This window comes from Hemicordylus capensis, chromosome 3 (genome assembly GCF_027244095.1).
Source record: "Hemicordylus capensis ecotype Gifberg chromosome 3, rHemCap1.1.pri, whole genome shotgun sequence".
Classification (NCBI taxonomy): Eukaryota; Metazoa; Chordata; class Lepidosauria; order Squamata; family Cordylidae; genus Hemicordylus; species Hemicordylus capensis.
This window is the reverse complement of record NC_069659.1, coordinates 202,858,575-202,878,248: the sequence shown is the minus strand read 5'-3', so window position 1 is coordinate 202,878,248 and position 19,674 is coordinate 202,858,575. Positions and strand designations below refer to the sequence as shown.

At 46.1% G+C, this 19,674-nt stretch overlaps 1 protein-coding gene across 1 annotated transcript; it reads right to left on the bottom strand.

The window, feature by feature from the left end:
- Positions 1-7,793: 7,793 nt before the first annotated feature.
- Positions 7,794-13,579, bottom strand: LOC128348698 (synaptotagmin-like protein 2). The gene is made up of 3 exons (XM_053304237.1): positions 13,108-13,579; positions 12,305-12,510; positions 7,794-8,089 (listed from the first exon to the last, which is right to left on the bottom strand). Exons 1-3 carry the CDS (start codon positions 13,212-13,214, stop codon positions 7,944-7,946), a joined length of 459 nt encoding a protein of 152 aa, XP_053160212.1. The 5' UTR covers positions 13,215-13,579; the 3' UTR covers positions 7,794-7,943.
- Between the last annotated feature and the right edge of the window lie 6,095 nt (positions 13,580-19,674).

Sequence of the window (19,674 nt, the reverse complement as noted above, 5' to 3'; positions counted from 1 at the left end):
CAAAGCAACAGCAATAGAAACGGAGGCTATTCCCACGATTGCAGAAAATCGGGCTGCGAGCCTGGTGGTTCTTGAGCGGGTCACAGTATTATCAATTTTGTTACTACCCATTTTGCTACCTCAAGACCACCAGTTGCTGCAGCATATGCAGATTTGGAGAGGGGACGCAATGGAGGCACGAAAAATATTTTATGCTAGTATCCATTCTGGATTATATGCATTTTGGATGATATACATGGGGAAGGATCCAGCTAGAGTTAAGCACAATGAAAGCCCGTTGCTTTCAATGGGAGAGCTGAGTCTGTGCATTGAAATATTGGAGCTTACAAGAGTTTAACGTTTGTCCCTGCTAACTTGGCAAAGAGGCACCTTTTTAACGTGGCGATTCTCTTTGATTGAGCAGGGGGAGAGTAATTGGCCCTATCCACCCCCAGCACAGGACCTCCAGTGACTGTTGCTGGTGTCTATCTCATGTAGTTTTTTTAGATTGTGAGCCCTTTGGGGAGTGGGAGCCCTTTGATTTATTTATTATTTCTCTAAGTAAATCGCTTTGGAAGCTTTTGTTGATAAGTAGGATATAAATATTTGTCGTTGTTTATGTTTAACTTTGGCTGGATCAAGCCCATAATTTGTGCATTTTTTGATATATTTTTTCCCATAAATATAGTTTATCTTGATGTCTTCATCAAGGTGGGGAGAGGGCAAACTAGTAAGCTCCCTTGAGTTGGCAAAAAGAGAGAGAGAAAGCTTCCAGCACTGAACAGCAGCCTTCTGTTTTTGCAAAGAGAATGCCTTAAACCTCACATTTTCCGTCATTGTGTTTGTTGGAGACTGGGGCCAAAAGTCTCCTGGGAACAGCTGAGCCATGCAAAACAATAGTAAAAATCAGAGTCATGGTGATGTGTGAAATTTCCTCAGAGTTCTAGGTGGTGGCAGAATGTGGGGTGGGGTAGTAGGGGGAGAGGGAAGGGGGTGGCGCCTGCGGTTTCTGGCTGGAGCAAAGGGATCCCCACACTGGAATGGAACTTGCAGATGTCCCCTCATTCCTGAGACTGAAGTTGTAAAAACAGGGTTCCACTCAGAGAAAGTGAAGACAAGATGATGAGAGAGTCACTTGATTCTTTATTTTTATTTATTTTTATTATTGTTTATTTTTATTATTGTTTCTTTTTCTTTTTATTTTTTATTTTAATTGCAAATAATTCTGCAGAATAAGCTGTTGCAGGGATTCTCAGCCTTGAGTCCCCAGATGTTGTTGGACTACAATTCCCATCATCCCCAGCCACGATGGGAGTTTATGGGAGGAGAGTTGGTTTTGTGGCAGAAAGCATGCATTGTTCCCTTTGCCAAGCAGTGCCCACCCTGGTTTGCATTTGAGTGGGAGACTACATGTGAATACTGTAAGATATTCCCCTTAGGGGATGGGGCCGCTCTGAGAAGAGCATCTGCGTCCTTGCATGCAGAAGGTTCCAAGTTCCCTCCTTGGCATCTCCAGGCAGGAGTGAGGGAGACTCCTGCCTGCAACCTTGAAGAAGCCGCTGCCAGTCTGTGTAGACAATAGTGCACTAGATGGACCAATGGTTTGACTCAGTAGAAGGCAGCTGCCTATGTTCCTATGATGGCCAAAGGCTAACATGGCTGGGGATGATGGGCACTGTAGTCCAACAACACCTGGGGACCCAAGGCTGAGCACCCCTGGGAGTCTGTCCCAAAAGGCAAAGCCACATAATAGTTATACATGGAGGGCTCTGCATAAACCAGGTGCTGAATCACTCCCCCAGTCCACACTGAAAGCCGTTTCCCAGCAGATCTAGCAACTGACATGGGCTCTACCGAAATTGCATCCAGCTTGCCAGCCCACTGTGGGAAGCTAGCAGAGGTTTGGAAAGTCGAGCTGAAATTCCTCAAGGAGGTGTGGAGGTTTAGCAGATCCCTAATGTACAGCTTTGCGTGAAAGAAAAGCCACTGGCACATGGGATGTTGGCGTGGGAAGGAAGGGGGCTGGGAGGTCTCCAGCCCTCTGCAGGAGACTGGAACTGAAGGGCCAGGCATGCAAACGGATCACGTGTGCTCAGAATATGAAAGTTGGCCGAAGTGAGTATTCATCTGCATGGCAGTAGTAGGGTGTGGAAGGAAGGGGGTCTCCTGCTGGGACTTCTAGCAGCCAGTCCTAGGTGCTACCCACCTCTTAATCCTTCCGCCAGCTGGCAGATTGGTCTCCGGCCAGGGAGGGGTGGGTGGGCGGGGGTCCCGGGCATTCTCTCGGCTGCAGTGCTGGGCTGAGCACCATCATCAGCAAATGTCGGCTCATTCAGGGTGACCCCACCACCACCCAGGGAGAAGAACACACACCCATCCTGTTTAAAACCTCTGAGCAGAAGCTGGCTGGTTAGCTCAGTTGTTTAGGGTGTTGGTGCTACTAAAAACACAAAAGGTTTTTAGCAGGCCGAGTTGCGGGGAGAGGGCTGTAGTTCAACGGTAGAGCTTCTGCTTAGCATGCAGCAGGACTGAGCTTCAGCCCCTGGAATCCCCAGGGAGGGAGGGAGGGAGGGAGGGAGGAGCCATTGTGGGACCCTGGGGAGCTTCTGTCAGGTAGTCGGTGCTGAGAGGGAAGGACCAATGGTCTGAGTCCATGTAAGGCAGCTTCCTAGGTAGTATGATTGAGTATTCGCCTTTGGTATCCAGCCACCAGCCCAGCTCTCTCGCTGCATCTTCTGCCTCTGGCCCTTCATCAGCTTGCTGTTCCTCAGCCATGCCTCTGGCCTCATTGTCCGCATCTGATACCCACCCTTGGCTGATCCTCTGCTCTTTGCCTCCTGGCACCCCACGGGACCTCCCCCTCTGGCCTGTCTGGGTGCTCGGCCAAGATGGGGCAAGAACTGTGAACAGGATCCTGTTCAGGATCCAGATGTTGTACTCAACCTCTGGGGAATCTAGCCACACATAAGTCAGGGCTCTGCCTTCTGGGGATTTTGGAGCTCTCTTCGAGGTGGCCAGAGCAAGCTGGTGGAAGATTAGAGAGTCCATGGTCGCCTTTCTCCATGCTTTGGTCGAGTCCACACAGTTGTCTGAATCTAGGTTTAATTCGGGTTATTGTCATGAGTGTGATTGTGTGACTCCACTCCAAGGCAAGCATCTCAGCTTCAGCTCGGGCCATAATTCATCTTGGCATGGGTTCCCGCAATCAACCTAATGTTGGTAACCCACATTAAACCTAGCTTTGGATGCCGGTGTGAATCAGGCCTTTCTTTGTTGCTGCTTGTCCTAGTTCTCTTTCAATTGCTTTTTCTATCAGGGGATTGGAAGGGGAGGAGCCATTGGCTAGCAAAGGAGAGATCAGATAAGCAGCAGTAAAGAATGGATGGGAAAAGGTGATCAGGGGCACAACAATACCCTCCAGCAATCACTGCCTCTCTCCAAGGAAGTTTTCAGATTTATCAATGGGCAAAGCTAGCTTGCATGTGTCTGCTCAGGGGATACAGTTAGCTGCTAAGGAAGAACCTGGATTGATGATTGACTCTGCTAAGGGACATCCTGGGAAGAAGCCTAGAGCCCGATTCAGAAATTTATGCTGTGCAAATGTGCGGATGTCTGTACACGCATACTGGTGTTTGTGTGAATGACTGTACCTGTGTTCATGTTAAACGTGAACCTGGATACGGGCCCTTCAAATGCAGGTTACAGATAGGAAATGCACTTCTGTACCTGTGTTCAGCATAGCTTGTGAATGACTGTACCTGTGTACAGATTTGTACCTGCATACACACTGTACACTGAAACAACCAACCAGCTGGGATAAGTTAGGCATGGGGGCCAGCGAAGCGCCGACAGAGACAGTGTTGTTGACTGCATGCTCTCATGTGAGCCTCTGCTCATTTCTGTTGGAAAACACAGCCCCAAATAGGAAGGGTGCACAGGCACAACTCAAATAACCCTCAGGGCTGCTTGTGCGTTTTTCATCCAGGAAGGCCACTCTGCACCTTCAGCTGTGGAAAAGCATTTCTGTTGCATCTTAAGCACACTGGCTGATGTAGCGCAAGGATGTCCCAGCGGGGCAAGAGAACAGCCTAATAGGATTTCCAAACTACCTGCACCGGTGCAGTGGGGAAGCAGAGGGCTGCACAGCCCTCGGGGACATATGTTCAGGTGGCACTGTGCAGTTGCCTGTGGCTGGGTTTTTAAAAAACCGCTTTCAATTTAAACCATGGTTTGAGTTCCAACTTGGATTGCTTCTCCTCCACTTATGGATATAACCATGATCAGCCAAATTGGGTGTGATGTCATTTTGCTTTCTAGAAAGAGAAGCATTGTTAGCCAGTGAAAAGAGCTTCAGCCATGAGCACAATCGAGCAGCCATCACTTGCACGGTTTCCATGATCCTGATACCTGGAGAATGCGAAGTGAGTCTGTCATTGATGGCTGTAAGCTGAAAAATAAGGGATAAATGGCACCCCATGAGGGACAGACTATTTGGGGCTAAAATAAATGCAGTCCCTGCTAATAAGGGGCGGTTTATTTTATTTATTTTTACATGTATATTCTGCCCTTCCTCTGAGAAGCCCAGATCAGTGTACAAGGTTTATGTTTGTTTGTTTGTTTGTTTAACATTTTTTATACTGCCCAAAACTTGAGTCTCCGGGCGGTTTACAATTAAACTTGCCCTGAGGTTACGTCACCCTGTTGGTAACCTTAACTGAGGGCATCCTGGGGAAAGGGAGTGTCAAAAAGTACTGCTTCCCCACGGCAGTGGGCATTTTTTAGGCAAGTTGCACTGGACTGCTCTTTCACTGCACCAATACTTCCTTGCTCTGAATATCAGCCAGGATCCTTCCCTTCATCATCATTTCCTTCACCTTTTATTTTCCAGAATTCAGAAGATGATTGACTGGGGCAAACCTTCTTGGAAACTGCCATTCACCGAGTCAGGCCATTGGTCCATCTAGCTAAGATTTGTCTACATTCTACACTGACTGGCCGCAACTCTCCAAGAATTTCAGGCAGCAGTCTTTTTCTGGAGATGCTACCAGGGCTTGAACCTGGAACCTTCTTCACGCAAGCATGCAGATGCTCTTCCACGGAGCTATGGGGCCATCCCTTAAGAAGAATATCTTCCAGCATTCACTTGCAATTGCCCATCCAAATGCAAACCAAGGTGACTCCTGCTTAGAAAAGGGACAATTCTTTTGGATGGGGTTGGGGACCCCAAAACACCACTTTATGTATGTATGTATGTATGTATTTATTACATTTTATATCCCGCTCTTCCTCATGACAATTGTAATAAAATAAACTATAAACATATTTACACAATTTCTTCCCTGCTCTCTGGGCATCTACCCAATGTCACATAAAATCTAAGGTATAGATGATGGAGCTCTACCGTCTGAAGATGTGTCTGGCTGATCCAGTCTGCATGTTGCAGACCATTAATACAGGTTTGCAGTGGAGAAAAAAAAATAGCAAAGTGTTTCAGAATGAAGAACTGAGAAGGACAAACAAAATCTTTTGGTTTATTATGTATAAGTTAAACATCAAGACATGTTTTCATAGGTGTAAGGCACAAGGCCCTACAGCATTAAGAAACATTTTTCCTGCTTCCCAGTGAAATGCATAAAAGTCATATAGCCAGGTTGTGAAGCGTAGAGAACAAGGACAGTATCTTCACACTTGTCAAAAGCCTTCCAGGCCTGTTCATGACATTGACCAGTACCTATTTTGCGGGTTTATAAAGTGTTTTCAACTGTTAAAGTAAAAGAGAGATGGTATTGCCACGTATTTGCCTGATCATCCTGCAAAGAGATTGAAGGACAGCGTCATCTGCTACTGTGATTACTATTAACCACAGTATTAAATATTAATTAATATCCTATAAAGCACTCTCTCTTAAATTAGAGTTCATTGAAACGCAGATTATGAAATGAACAGAATAAAGTGCCAAATATTTGCCCCTGATGAAGGTAAGGGACATCTTGGTTATATGAACATACCCGTTACAAAGAGAGTTATTTGCATAGGTTTGCCTTAACAGGAACGGCAAGGAAGGAAGGGAAATCTGAGTAATGACGTTTAATGCGTCCACTAAAGAGCACAGCTCTGTCAAATAAATAAAGCCTTTGGATGCCAGAGGAGAGACCACAACTCAGTGAGAGAGAACATGCCTGGCTTGTCAAAGATCCATTCTTTGCAGACATCATATAGAGAGGAGAGCTGGTCTTGTGGTAGCAAACATGATGCCCCCTTAGCTAAGCAGGGTCTGAATGGGAGACCACATGTGAGCACTGTGAGATATTCCCTTCAAAGGATGCAGCTGCTAAGAGCATCTAGGTTCCAAGTTCCCTCCCTGGCTTCTCCAAGGTAGGGCTGAGAGAGACTCCTGCCTGCAACCTTGGAGAAGCCGCTGCCAGTCTGGGTAGACAATACTGAGCTAGAGAGACCAATGGTTGGACTTAGTATATGGCAGCTTCCTATGTTCCTATGACTGAATATACAGTTTCAAGTAGGTGGGTGGGGGTGGGAAAGGCCCCCACCTGAAGACCACTGCAGCCAGTTAGGATATAGTCAGGTAGGGTTTATCAGCCTTGGGTCCCCAGCTGTTGGGACTACAACTCCCATCATCCCCAGCCACCATGGTGGTGACAATTGCAGTCCAACCACATATGGGGATTACAATGGCATCGGCTGAGAACTCTTACAGCAGAGGAAGGCTTAATTCTTCTGTGGCCTGTCACCCGGCCCCCTTACTAGATTCTCTGTGGTCTAAACTTACGAAGCAAGAACACAGGCATTCAGGATTTTGCAGCAGTTAAGGTGTAAGTTGCCCGTATTAAATTCTTGAGGGGTAGCCATGTGAAGTCTGTTACAGTACCCCAACATTAAATGATTTCAACCTTGGACCTTCTCCAATCTTGTACCAGTCAGACAGACTGGTGGATTTATTGCAACAAATGTTTTTGTGGACAAGAGGCTCTTTCACCAGGGACCCCAATAGATCTGTTTGTCTTTAAAATCCCACAGGGATCCCTCTTGGGGTATGCCCCTTCCCCTTTAAGAATGTAGGAAGTACCTTGTTGGATTAGACTGTATTCAACACTTGTTTCCAGGGGTCAGCACACAAACGGTCAGAAATGGGATTGTGGTCCGATAGCAGACTGAAGTGCTTCCTGGAGACTCGCTAATGAAATATTTTTCATTATATCAAACCATTAAAATCTTCAGCATTCTGAGCCCGATTCAAACATTATGCTGTACATGTGTTTGTGTGAATGACTGTACTGTACCTGTGTTCCTTTCAAAAGTGAACCTGGATACAGGCCCTTCAAATGCCTGGTATAGAGAGGTACTTCTGTACCTGTGTTCAGCATAACATGTGAATGAGTGTACCTGTGTACAGATCTGTACCTGTATACATTGTGCACCTGTACAAGTGTTGAACATAACATGTGGATGGGAGATGAATGCCAGCTCCTGGAGAACTCTCAGTCGATCCTGGAGAGCTGGTAACCCAGGCATATCCTAGTACAGATTTTTCATGTTTCATTTGCATCATGGTTTGCTTCAACTTTGTTGTGATACTGTGTGTACTGGTGGCTGTACTAGCCAAAGTTTTGTCATAACTTCCTCTATGGGGAGGCACAAACGAAACAGCATCATGGACACTGTAATAAAATAAACTATAAACATATTTACACCATTTCTTCCCTGCTCTCTGGGTACAAACCCAAAGTCGAATAAAATCTAAGGTCTAGATGATGGAGAGGTGACGAGCAGCAGGTCTTTCAGCTAGCTGGGATGTAAAATCTGCTCAGTCCTCTCTTGGGATGAGTAATAATACCTTGTCCTTTCGAAGTGCATTGCACAGGCAATCCTGAGGTCAGCCAGCTTTGCATTGGCCCTCTTCTCTGTGTAAACGGTTCTCCGTTCCTCTGTGGGCTGCTGCCAGCTGTTCATTTCAGCTTCCTTTTTCCAGCCAGAGAGCGCAAAGGCAGGGACGCTTCAATCCATTCATTCGCCGTGGTCATCATTTCCTGCCAAAATGCGACCTCCTCTTGTGTGGAGTCCATCCAGTCAACGGCAATCCCATAGCTGGAGCCTTTGAAAGAAACAAGAAACAAGTGAGCCTCGGGGAGGAGGAGAGCTGGTCTTGGGGTAGAGAACGTGAATGGTCCCCTTTGCTAAGCAGGGTCTGCCCAGGTTTGTATTTGGATGGCTGTCTACATGTGAGTACTGTCAGATATTCCCTTTGGGGGATGGGGCGGTAGTTCAGTGGAAGTAGGGCTGGAGAGACATCTGCTTGAAACCTTGGAGAGCTGCTGCCAGTCAGTGTAGACCAGGGATTCTCAACGTTGGGTCCCCAGAAGTTATTGGACTTAAACTTCCATAATCCTCAGCCCCAGCGGCCTTTGGTTGGGATTATGGGAGTTGAAGTCCCATAACATCTGGGGACCTAACGTTGAGAATCCCTGGTGTAGACAATACTCAGACAGACAGACCAAGGGTCCTATGTCCGCTAGGCTGACACCATGCATTTGATCAGGAGGACTCGAGGGAGTGTGCTAAAATGAATGACAGGGAATGCCCACTGTAATACCCTGGTTCCTTCCAAATGGCCATAGGAATGCATGGCATTTCCAAATGGCCATTCGGTGCATTTCATGGCCATTAGGAAGAAACCAGTGCATTTCAGTGGGCATTCAATGCCATTCATTTTAGAATGCCCACCGTAGGACTTGCATACAGAAGGTCCTCGGTTCAATCCCTGGCAGCATCTCCAGATAGGGCTAGAAAGATTCCAGCCTGAAACTTTGGAGAGACGCTGCTAGTCAGTGTAGAGCAGGGATTCTCAGCATTGGGTCTTCAGATGATATTGGACTTCAGCTCCCATAATCCCCAGCCAAAGGCCGCTGGGGCTGGGGATTATGGGAGTTGAAGTCCAATAATATATGGGGACCCAACATTGAGAATCCCTAGTGTAGACAGTACTAAGCTAGATGGACCCAGGGTTTGACTCAGTATGAGGCAGCTTCCTATATTCCTATGAACTGCTGTATCAGCGGCTATGAAAAGGGGCAACCTATGATCGTGCTCCTTTTTTGAGAGGTCATAATCTCTGCTGCAAGCAGTCACGTTCATGGTAGGACTGTGTGTATCATAGGAACATAGGAAGCTGCCTCAGGCTGGGTCAGACCATTGGTCCATCTAGTTCAGTCTTGTCTACACAGACTGGCAGCGGCTTCTCCAGGACTGCAGGCCAGAGTTTCTCTCCGCCCTGTCTTGGAGTTGCCAGGGAGAGAACTTGGAACCTTATGCATGCAAGTAAAAAGATGCTCTTCCACTGAGTTATGGAACCTGCTGCATGCAAGTGTGCAGGTGCTCTTCCCAGAGCGGCCCCATCCCCTGAGGGGAATATCTTACAGTGCTCACACATGTAGACTCCCATTCAGTGCAAACTAGGGTGGACTCTGTTTAGCAAAGGCGGCAATTCATACTCGTTACCACAAGACCAGCTCTCCTCCCTTAATGGTGTTCCTTGTCAAACACAGAAGAAAAGCACCATTGACTGTCTAAAATGGAAATACCCTATGGAAGATGACTCTGAATTTAAGACGATCCCCTTAAAAAGTAGAGGTTACATTCAAGTTATACCTACATTGACTCAAAAATAACAGGACTCTGAATAGAAGATGACCTCCTGATTTCTAAGATCAAAATACTTGGAATAAACCTAGTCTTGTATTCAGGTAAATACAGTATAGTCACAGCGGTTAGATCTAGCTGTTTTTCTTGAGCGACCTGAGGTTTGCCAGCCCTGCCCTCCAGGATCCACTACTGAAAGTAATCCTGGAGGTTCTTCTGGCCTGGTGTGGTGACAGATATTGCATTACAAAAATGGGAGCAGGGGGAACCTTGCAGGAAGAGCTCCAGTCAGGGTTGGCAACCCTGTTACTCAAGGCCACTCATTTAACCCACAGGCTCTTCCAGGCTCAACGACACTGGTCTCGGAAGCAGGGATGGCCGACTTGAGACTCTCCAGATGTTGGTGGACTACAACTCCCATTGTCCCCAGCTGCAACACATATATATCACAGCAGTTCTCAGAGCAGTTTACATAGCAAAAGGGATGAGGAAATGGCTCTCTGCTCCAAAAGAGCTCATGGTCTAAAACAAGCTGAGAGAGAGGGGTGGGTGACGCGGAGAGATCCTAGCAAGAGCCACTGGGAAGGCTGCTATACTTTGTGTGCTGAACAGGGCCAGCTACTCTCCTCCTGCTGAATGGAAGAGAGCCGCCATTTTGGAAAAGTGTCGTTTGGCTCAGTCAGCAGGAGCCCCTTGAAGGAGGGCGGCCTTTGCCTGCGGGGGCTGCTCATTCATTATTCGCTGAGCAGCTGCTGTCCTCTCTGTTTTTCCACAGAAAAGTTCCCAAAGGAATTTCTATAGCAACAGCAAGGAGAAAAGATGGTTCCCTGCCCCAAAGAGGCTCCCAATCTAAGGGAGGGAGACACAAGGGAGACCCCCAGCAACTGGGAGGGATGCTATTCTAGGCTGAATAGGGCCAGCTGCTCTCCCCGGCCGCCATTTTGAAAAGGCGCTTCTTGGCCCAGCAGAGGCCCCTTAACGAGGCCGACCTTTGCCTGAGGGGGCCGCTCATTCATTATTCACTGAGCAGCTGTCCCCTCTGCTTTTCCACCGGAAAAGTCCCCAAAGCAGTTTCCAAGGCAACAGGAGTGAGAAGATGGTTCTCTGCCCCAAGGGGCTCACCGTCTAAAAAGAAAGACAAAGGAGAGCCCAAGCAACAGCCACCTAGGCTGGGCTGGACAGGGACAGCACCTCTAAATGGAAGAGAGCCGCCATTTTGAGAAGGTGCCCCCTAGCCTGGTCAGCAGGTACTTAACGAGGCCGACCTTTGCCTGAGGGGGGCTGCTCATTTATTATTTATGGAGCAGCTGTCCCCTCTGCCGTTCCACAGAAAAGGTTCCCAAAGGGGCTTCCACAGCAAAAGGCATGAGTAGATGGTTCTCTGCCTCCAAGGGGCTTGCAGGCGAAAAAGAAACACCAACGAGACGCCAGCAACAGCCACTGGGAAGGACACTGGGCTGGGCTGAATAGGGACAGTTGCTCCCCCTCTTGTGGGATACGAGAGAGCCGCCATTTTGAGAAGGTGCCCTTCGGCCCAGTCAGCAGGGGCCCCTTCAGCAAGGCCGGTCTTTGCCCCACTTCTTATTTATCCCCCTCACTTGTCTACCCTGCTTCTCGAGCAGAAAAATTCCCCAAACAGCTTTCATAGCAAAAGCAAGGAGAAGATGGTTCCCTGCCCCACAGAGACACAAGAGAGACGCCAGCCAACAGCCACTGTAGGGACAGTGTACTGGTCTGAAGAGGGACAGTTGCTCTCCCCCTGCTAAATGCAAGAGAACTAGACCACTTTCTAAGAGGTGCCTCTTTCCTCAGTTAGCATGACTGCTGCATTTCACCATCATCTTAAGCGACAAATTGAAACAAACTCTTGCACAAATATATCAATAGGATCATATAGTCAAGAATGACAGGGAATGCCCACTAAGATGCACTGGTTAGAAACATAGGAAGCTGCCATATACTGAATCAGACCATTGGTCTACCTAGTTCAGTATTGTCTTCACAGACTGGCAGTGGCTTCTCCGAGGTTGCAGGCGGGAATCTCTCTCAGCCCTGTCTTGGAGATGCTAGTGAGGGAACTTGGAACCTTCTGCTCTTCCCAGAGCAGCTCCATCCCCTGAGGGGAATCTCTGACAGTGCTCACACTTCTAGTCTCCCATTCATATGCAACCAGGGCAGACCCTGCTTAGCTAAGGGGACAAGTCATGCTTGCAGCCACAAGACCAGCTCTCCTCTCCTCTCCATTGGCCATTCAGAAATTCCATGCAGTCCCCTTGCCATTTGGAAAGAACCAGTGCATTTTAGTGGGCATTCGCTGTCATTCATTTTAGGATGTCCTGACCCGAGTCCAGTGTACAACTTGCATGCTGATGGCTTCAGGTTCAACCCCTGAAATCATCCGGGCTATGTTAGTCATGACTACATCCTACTAAAATTAATGGGAAATTAATGGGAAATGAACGGTACTCATTGATTTCAATGGTGCAGAGGCCTGGCTTGCTGTGAATTCTAATTTCCGCCCAGCCACGCTTCTGAAGAGAAGCCCTTTCCATTTTGATTTGCGGTCCAAAACATGCCCTTTGGATGTCTGCTCTCCCTGTTTATATTTTCTGGGCAAGGAGAACATGTTTCATGTCGAAACTGGAATGAGGCGAAAGGGCCTCGTTATTACCTGTCCCAAGTCCCAGCTGGATCCCTCCCAGAAAGTGATTGGTCAGTTTCTCATGATCCCAGACGGTCAGCTCGACACAGGCATCCTTCAGATCTTCTGTATGAAAGCCGTCGTACACGATGGTGTGGTTAAACACCGGGTTGGAGTCCCTCTGGACAATGCGGGTCTTCTGGTAGCTCTTTTTACTGGTGTCTGGAAGAACGTAGCTTGCAAGGGAGAAAGAGCATTTGACATCAGGCAGAATGGCGACAGAGAAATGTCATCTTCCACTTATTTTTTCCAGTCATTCAGCTAAGCAAACAGAATTCAAGCCCTCCGGAGCCTAGCTATTACTATTTATTATTACTTTAATATCCACGATGGAACTTGGATCCCAAGCCAAGAGAGCGGAGTTCATAGTGGCAACATTTAACACACTTAAGAGGCCTGCTGGGATAAAAAAAATATCAAGAGATGATTGGAAAACGAGCAGGGAAGGCACCACCAAGTGAACCTCAAGTGGCAGGGAGTTCTACAGAGTGGGGGATCCGAAAAAGCTCTGTCCTGCATCGCCACCAACTGAGCATCAGACAGAGGTGAGAAACAAAAAGAGGGCTTCCTTCATGGATCTTATATGGTAGGTGGAGTCATGTTCAGATATGTTGGCTCTAAACTGCTTAGGGTTTAAAGTGGTAGGGACACCTCTGAGCATTTCTTTGTCAGCGAAGGTATGTGTGATGAATGAGCACCATGGAAGCATATGGTTGTGCTTGCTTGGGTCCGTGTGGGTATGAAATCCACCCCCCGCCCCATGACACACCTACCATTTCACAAAGGAGCCCACTCCGGAGGGACGTAACTGGGGCAGATCTTTGGTGTCCTTGACCCAGATATGGACCTCCCCAGACGGAGGGGTCTTTCGACCTGCCATGAAGGATCAAGAGACATAGTTGGTTGGTTGCCAAGAAGTATGGTAGCTTCCTTCATCCAAAAGTCTTAATAAAACAGATCCCAATGGACAGTAAAATGTGCTATAGTGGATAAACTGGGGCAGGTAGATTCCTGTTCACATCCCTGCTCATTAGCGGGGCTCACTGGTGACCCAGTTGCTCTCACTCAATCTCGCCTACCTTGCAAGGTTGTTGTGAGCATAAAATAGGAGGGAGACTGTGTGTACTGCCCTGTGCAAGGAAAACATGACATTGATAACAAGTGAAACCATTCTTTACTTTATAATATGGGGTGGGGCCATAGATCAGTGGCAGAGCATCTGCTCCGTATGGAGAAGGCTGCAGGTTAAATATTTGGCAGCATCTCCAAGAAGGGCTGGGAAAGACTCCTGCCTTGGAGAAGCCGCAGCCAGTCAGTGTAGACAATACTGAGCAGTAGTATAGGGGCATACCTGCTGTCAAAAACCATGTGCTTTTGTTTACAAACAAAAGCACGTGGCTGGAGGATGACGTCACAGTGACGTCACGGGGGGCGGGGGCTTGCAGCTGTCAAAATGCGCTTACGTCACCGGAAATACATCATCGGAAGGGCTTTAGGAGACCCCCACGTGACCGGGAAGGGCCAGAAGTGGGGGACGCCCTTACCCCCGGAAGTCTGGCACCCACCCTACCACGCCTACCCCAGAATATGTCCAGACATGTCCGAAGGGGTGCATGTGACCCCTCTACGAGCACGCCTAGCCACCCTGGACCAATAGGAACAGGTTTCAGGCTCCGGAGAGGTCCGAGTGAGCGGGTGTGATAATGGTCGGGCGGCCATTTTGTGCAACTTTATTAGGCGAAAAGGCCCAGAGGAGACCCCACGTGGCAGGGAAGGGTCAGAAGTAGGGGTACGCCCTCACCCCGGAAGTCTGGCACCCACCCTACCACCCCTACCCCAGAATATGTCCAGACATGTCCGAAGGTGGACATGTGACCCATCTACGAACACGCCTAGCCACCCTGGACCAATAGGAACAGGTTTCAGGGTCCGGAAAGGCCCGGGTGCGCAGGCATGATAATGGTCGGACGGCCATTTTGTGTAACTTTATTGGGTGAAACGGAGTCAAGTGAGCCCTCTACGAACACGCCTGGCCATCCTGATTCAGTACGAATACACCGTTTCTCTCTGAGCCACTTTGTTTTTGCAGACCCACGGTTTGAGCGATCATGGGTTCCCCAGAGAGATCCTTGGAGGATATTGTACAAGAAACAATTGTAAATCCCTAGCCTGAGAAAGCATTCTATTAGTACAAGTTCTGATGATGAGAAGTTTCCACCAAAGTCCCCTAATTTCCTTTCTTCTGACAAATACAAACATGCACACATTTTTTAAAAGCAAGACATCTCTCTCTCTCACACACACACAGACACACACACAACATTTCTGGGATATATATCCTTTGGTTGCAAAGCTAAGCACACAAGGGTTACCTGGGAGTAAGCCCTCATGGGTTCATTAAGGCTTTGAGTTAGAAACTGTATAGAATGGTTGCAATCTGGACTGCTATGATTTAAATCACTTCACAGAACTTAGTTTTAATGATTTAAATCTCAATTTAAAACACCATTTCCTAGTAAAAGTAAAATTCTTGTTGTCTAATATAATCTTAGTACGTATTGAGAGATGTAATACGTATTCAGAGATCATAATGCTGTTTCATTCGGGCAACCAGACCTTGCATTTCTTTGTTGCACTCTTTGCATTTTTGCACACATGCCTGACTTACCCACATGTACAGAAACTTGATTAAAATACTCCCAAGTGAGGTCTCTTTTAAGCGTGCAACCCTGATAGGTGTTTCCCTTCTAAAATGGAGGATACAGCTGGAAAAGGTTTCCTCCATGTTCCTGTTGCTTGCCCAGATCTATTCCAACCTCCCCTGATCTCCTAGGCCTTCTTTGGTTGCAAAGCTAAGCACACAAGGGTTACCTGGGAGTAAGCCCTCATGGGTTCATTAAGGCTTTGAGTTAGAAACTGTATAGAATGGTTGCAATCTGGACTGCTATGATTTAAATCACTTCACAGAACTTAGTTTTAATGATTTAAATCTCAATTTAAAACACCATTTCCTAGTAAAAGTAAAATTCTTGTTGTCTAATATAATCTTAGTACGTATTGAGAGATGTAATACGTATTCAGGGATCATAATGCTGTTTCATTCGGGCAACCAGACCTTGCATTTCTTTGTTGCACTCTTTGCATTTTTGCACACATGCCTGACTTACCCACATGTACAGAAACTTGATTAAAATACTCCCAAGTGAGGTCTCTTTTAAGCGTGCAACCCTGATAGGTGTTTCCCTTCTAAAATGGAGGATACACTTGGAAAAGGTTTCCTCCGTGTTCCTGTTGCTTGCCCAGATCTATTCCAACCTCCCCAGATCTCCTAGGCCTTCTTTATCCCGATTCAGACACTGTTCTGTGGAGGTGTACACAAGTTGGTGTGAATTACTGTACCTGGGTTCATTTTAAAATTCAAACAGGGATACAGGCCCTTCAAGTGCATGGTACAGATAGGAAGTATAATGCTGTACCTGTGTAACATATGAATGACTGTACGTGTGCACAGATTTGTACCTGTGCATAGACTCATTGTACAATTGTTGAACATAATGTGTGAATGGACCAACAAGTTCACAGAATATAATTAGGAGTTATTATTAATACTCTTGTTCATGATATCTTTGACCTATGTTCTTTAAATAAATAAATAGGTTTAAGGGGAAAAAATCCAATTTAAATTTTAAAATCTGATTAAAAAAAATAAATCATTGTTTTCTATCAACCCCAGCTGCAATTCTATGCAACATTTACTTTATCAGTTTTGAAAAATTAAGGCATATAGATCACAGCCCTGAGAGAGAATTTATGCTGAAGATCTCTCCTTTCAATACTACTACAGTCACCAAAGTTTAAAAAAACAACAAAATAACCTGCCAACAGCAAAACACACACACACACACACACACACAAACCCTTAGAATAATTAAGGACTATAGAGAGAGGTGCAGCTACTTAAATATTTTGGACTTGCCTGGTTTCTAAGCTATACCTGTTAGGTTGGCTCATAAATAGAAGGCAAGAATGTCAGATTTCTTAAAAATTAAAAACAAATATTTCTGTTTTAAAGACCCATTTCAGACAGGGTAGGTTTGAAATGATCCAAGGTGTAATTTCAGTTAAAATATCATTATTATTTTTTAAACCACCCTCTCGAGAGGAGAGCTGAGGAAGCTCGCAACAGGCTTTTCTAGATTTCTGAGTGTTACTAAGATTTGCTAGTGAAATTTTAGAAGATGAGGAAAAGGAAACGAAAAGAGAAAAGCTCCCAGCAAAAGCTGGACCCCCACCATAGCCACACAAACTGCAGATCCTGGAGTAGTAAAGTTGAGAGACAGAGGAGTGCATATGTTACTGAATTCAAAATGATGCCTGCAACTTATAATTAGGTGGGTAACAGGCCATCTGCAGGTGGACGGTGACCACCCCCCCCCCCGCATCCCTGGAACCGTTATAAAAGGGTGACAGGTAACTTTACATTACCCTCACCTGTAAAGCTAGCAAGAACACAGGTTGGGGTCTTTACTACCCAATTAGCAAGGCCCCCGGGATCTTCCTGGGGACTGGGGCCGGTTGGGATACGCTGTCCCACATAGCGGGTGTGTATGTGTGTACTGTTAAAACAGATAACCCCCCGCCCCCGAACAGGGGTGGGTGTTCTTCAGAAATGCCTGCTGCTTCTTCAGAAGAGAACTGTTGGGAACCCGCTGCAGGTCCAACATCGAACGCCAAGCCTCCTCGAGAAGCTCCGCTGTGGGTAGCCCGCTCTTTGGGGGTGGCATTCGGGCCAACATCAGAAGCCTCACTTAGAGAGGACCCATTCTGGGTTTCACACTGTTCAGTAAAAGCATTCTGAGGACCGGGGCCACTAGGTGACTCCTCGGATGGTTCAAATTCATCTGAAGAATCAGAAGCATTCCTATGCCCTCCTGGCTGGTTGCTAAATGTGTTCCCTCTGCTTTTGGGCCCCTATGCGTGTGCATGTCCCCACCCCACCCCTCCCCTCCCAATGTGTGGTGGCACAGGAATACATGTACTCATTTTTTGTTAATTTCTGAAACTTGAAGGCCTCAGACAGATCATTATAGAGTTTCAGGACTGTCTTCTGGTAATCTTCTGTCTTCTGGCTTGTTAAAAAATCTGCACAGCAACATTGTTAAGGACATAAAGAAAACTAGCCATCACCCACAGCCATTCATCAAGGTCTTTCCCACACACCATGAGCTTTGGTGAAGCGTCAGCATTGCCTGGCTCCTCATCAGCCAGTTCTAAAAAACAAGAACATGATAAAGTTAGAAAACTATACGACAGCCCGCCCCACAAGGTGGTTGTAATTTATTTATTAAGATGTGTATACCCCCACCCCTGCACTACTCCCCCCGACAAGGTGGTTGTAATTTATTTTATTAAGTTATGTACAGTATACCCCCACCCCTGCACTACTCCCCCCGACAAGGTGGTTGTAATTTATTTTATTAAGATATGTACAGTATACCCCCACCCCTGCACTACTCCCCCCGACAAGGTGGTTGTAATTTATTTTATTAAGATATGTACAGTATACCCCCACCCCGACAGTACTCTACTGCTCGGGGTGTATCAGAGGCTCTTATTTCAACAGGGAGCATTTCAACAGGGAGCAAGTCCAGGGACTGCATCGGAGAAGCCCCAAACAGCCGCCAGAAGAGTGGGCGGAAGCCGCAGGCAAACAAGAACATTAATAAAACAGCTACAATGTAAAATAAGTCTCATAAAGTTAAACAAATTAAACTAAACAAGTTAAAAGACCAGACTAAAACCACAATTTTTAAAGTTTCAAATTGAAAGTCAACTATCAAAACTACACCCTCTTTAAAAGTATGCATTTTTAAAGGGTTGCTAAAAACACCAAGTTTTTTAAAAAAATTCTGAATGTTTTAAAACTAGTGCCCCCCAGGTGAGACACGAACACACAACCATGGGTTGTGTTTTTGTACAAATACCCTATGCTATCCATTGCGCGTGTGGAAAAATTCTATTTATTAATAACTTTCTAAAAGTCATCTTAAAAACCTTGGGTTTTCAAACATTGGTGGAACACACATTTTAGAAATCTATGTTCTACACACGGCTTTTAAAACTAGAACCTGTTCACTTGGATGCAGAGCTAGAGGCCTTGTAAAAATACTTAAGAACCAGGCAAAAGAACAAGCTAGCTCTTGAACACAGGGCAGTCAGAGTTATTATATGTCTTTTCTGACACCACACTCACTGGAGAAAGTAATGAATGAGTAACACAAAGGGCAAAGTTTCATGTAAAGTTACACATACAACATAAAGAACACAAATGAATACAGAGTTGTAAAGTATAAAGAATATGATATTCTACATAGAGTGTCAGACACAGTAGTGTATGTACTTGAGAAGGCACATTTCCATATCATAGTTTAGGGTTGTCCAAGACCATGGGTAGATTGTGCTCACATCTGAAAAAACAAAGTAACAATTTCAATGTGGTTGCTAAATGCTCAGTGTAAAGTAGTAATTTTCCATTAAAATAAACCCGTTATTTCCTCAAGGTGCGGATAACTATCACTTACTGTAAGCCCCCCCCCCCCCCCGCCCAAGGGAGCGCTGTGCAGGTATGGCTGAGCATACCTAATAGTCACAGAACATCACCCTAAAACTCTGCTCCTCCAGAATAGGAAGCTATAGTACAGCCATGTGGCAGGCGGACCAACACATGGCTTTTTTTCTGCAAATGGCTGTTTCTACAGAGAAACAATATGTAGCAGGCTACTCTGCTCCACTCTGTGGAGTTCTCTCTTTTGCCCTAAAGAATTAGTCACTCCTTCAAACCAAAACATTCATCATAAAACTTTTGTGGACCAGAATCTGCAGCATCACAGGCATCTGATGTATGGGATTGCTGATCCACAACAGCTCATGCTGAAACTAGAAGATAAAACATGGCCTCACAGCAGTTTGGGGGAAACATTTGAAACCCACATGCCTAAAATTCAAACTGGCAAAATCAAAAATTATTTATTTATTAAATTTCTATACCACCTTTCATTAAAATAATCTCAAGATAGTTCACCCAAAAAGTTAAAACAAGACTACAAAAATTACACAATTAAAATATTAACTAGAATATAAAAATACTGATCTGATTAAAAAAGAAAAACAAGCACAATATAACCGTAAAAGATACAGAGCATCAGCAATGGAAACAAGCATGTAAAAGCCTGGGTAAAAAAAAAACCCTGCAGGCCTGAAATTGAAACGGGGGAGGGAATAAATCCAACACAGGGTTGGGGAAGCTCTCTTTACCTGAGACCCAGACTTTATATCCCAAC

Coding starts and splice junctions, on each gene's coding strand:
- LOC128348698 (XM_053304237.1), bottom strand. CDS start 13,214: ATGGCAGGTCGAAAGACCCCTCCGTCTGGGGAGGTCCATATCTGGGTC. Junction 12,511..13,107: donor GTGGGCTCCTTTGTGAAATG/GTAGGTGTGTCA, acceptor CTCCCTTGCAAG/CTACGTTCTTCCAGACACCA. Junction 8,090..12,304: donor CCAGCTGGGACTTGGGACAG/GTAATAACGAGG, acceptor TTTCTTTCAAAG/GCTCCAGCTATGGGATTGCC.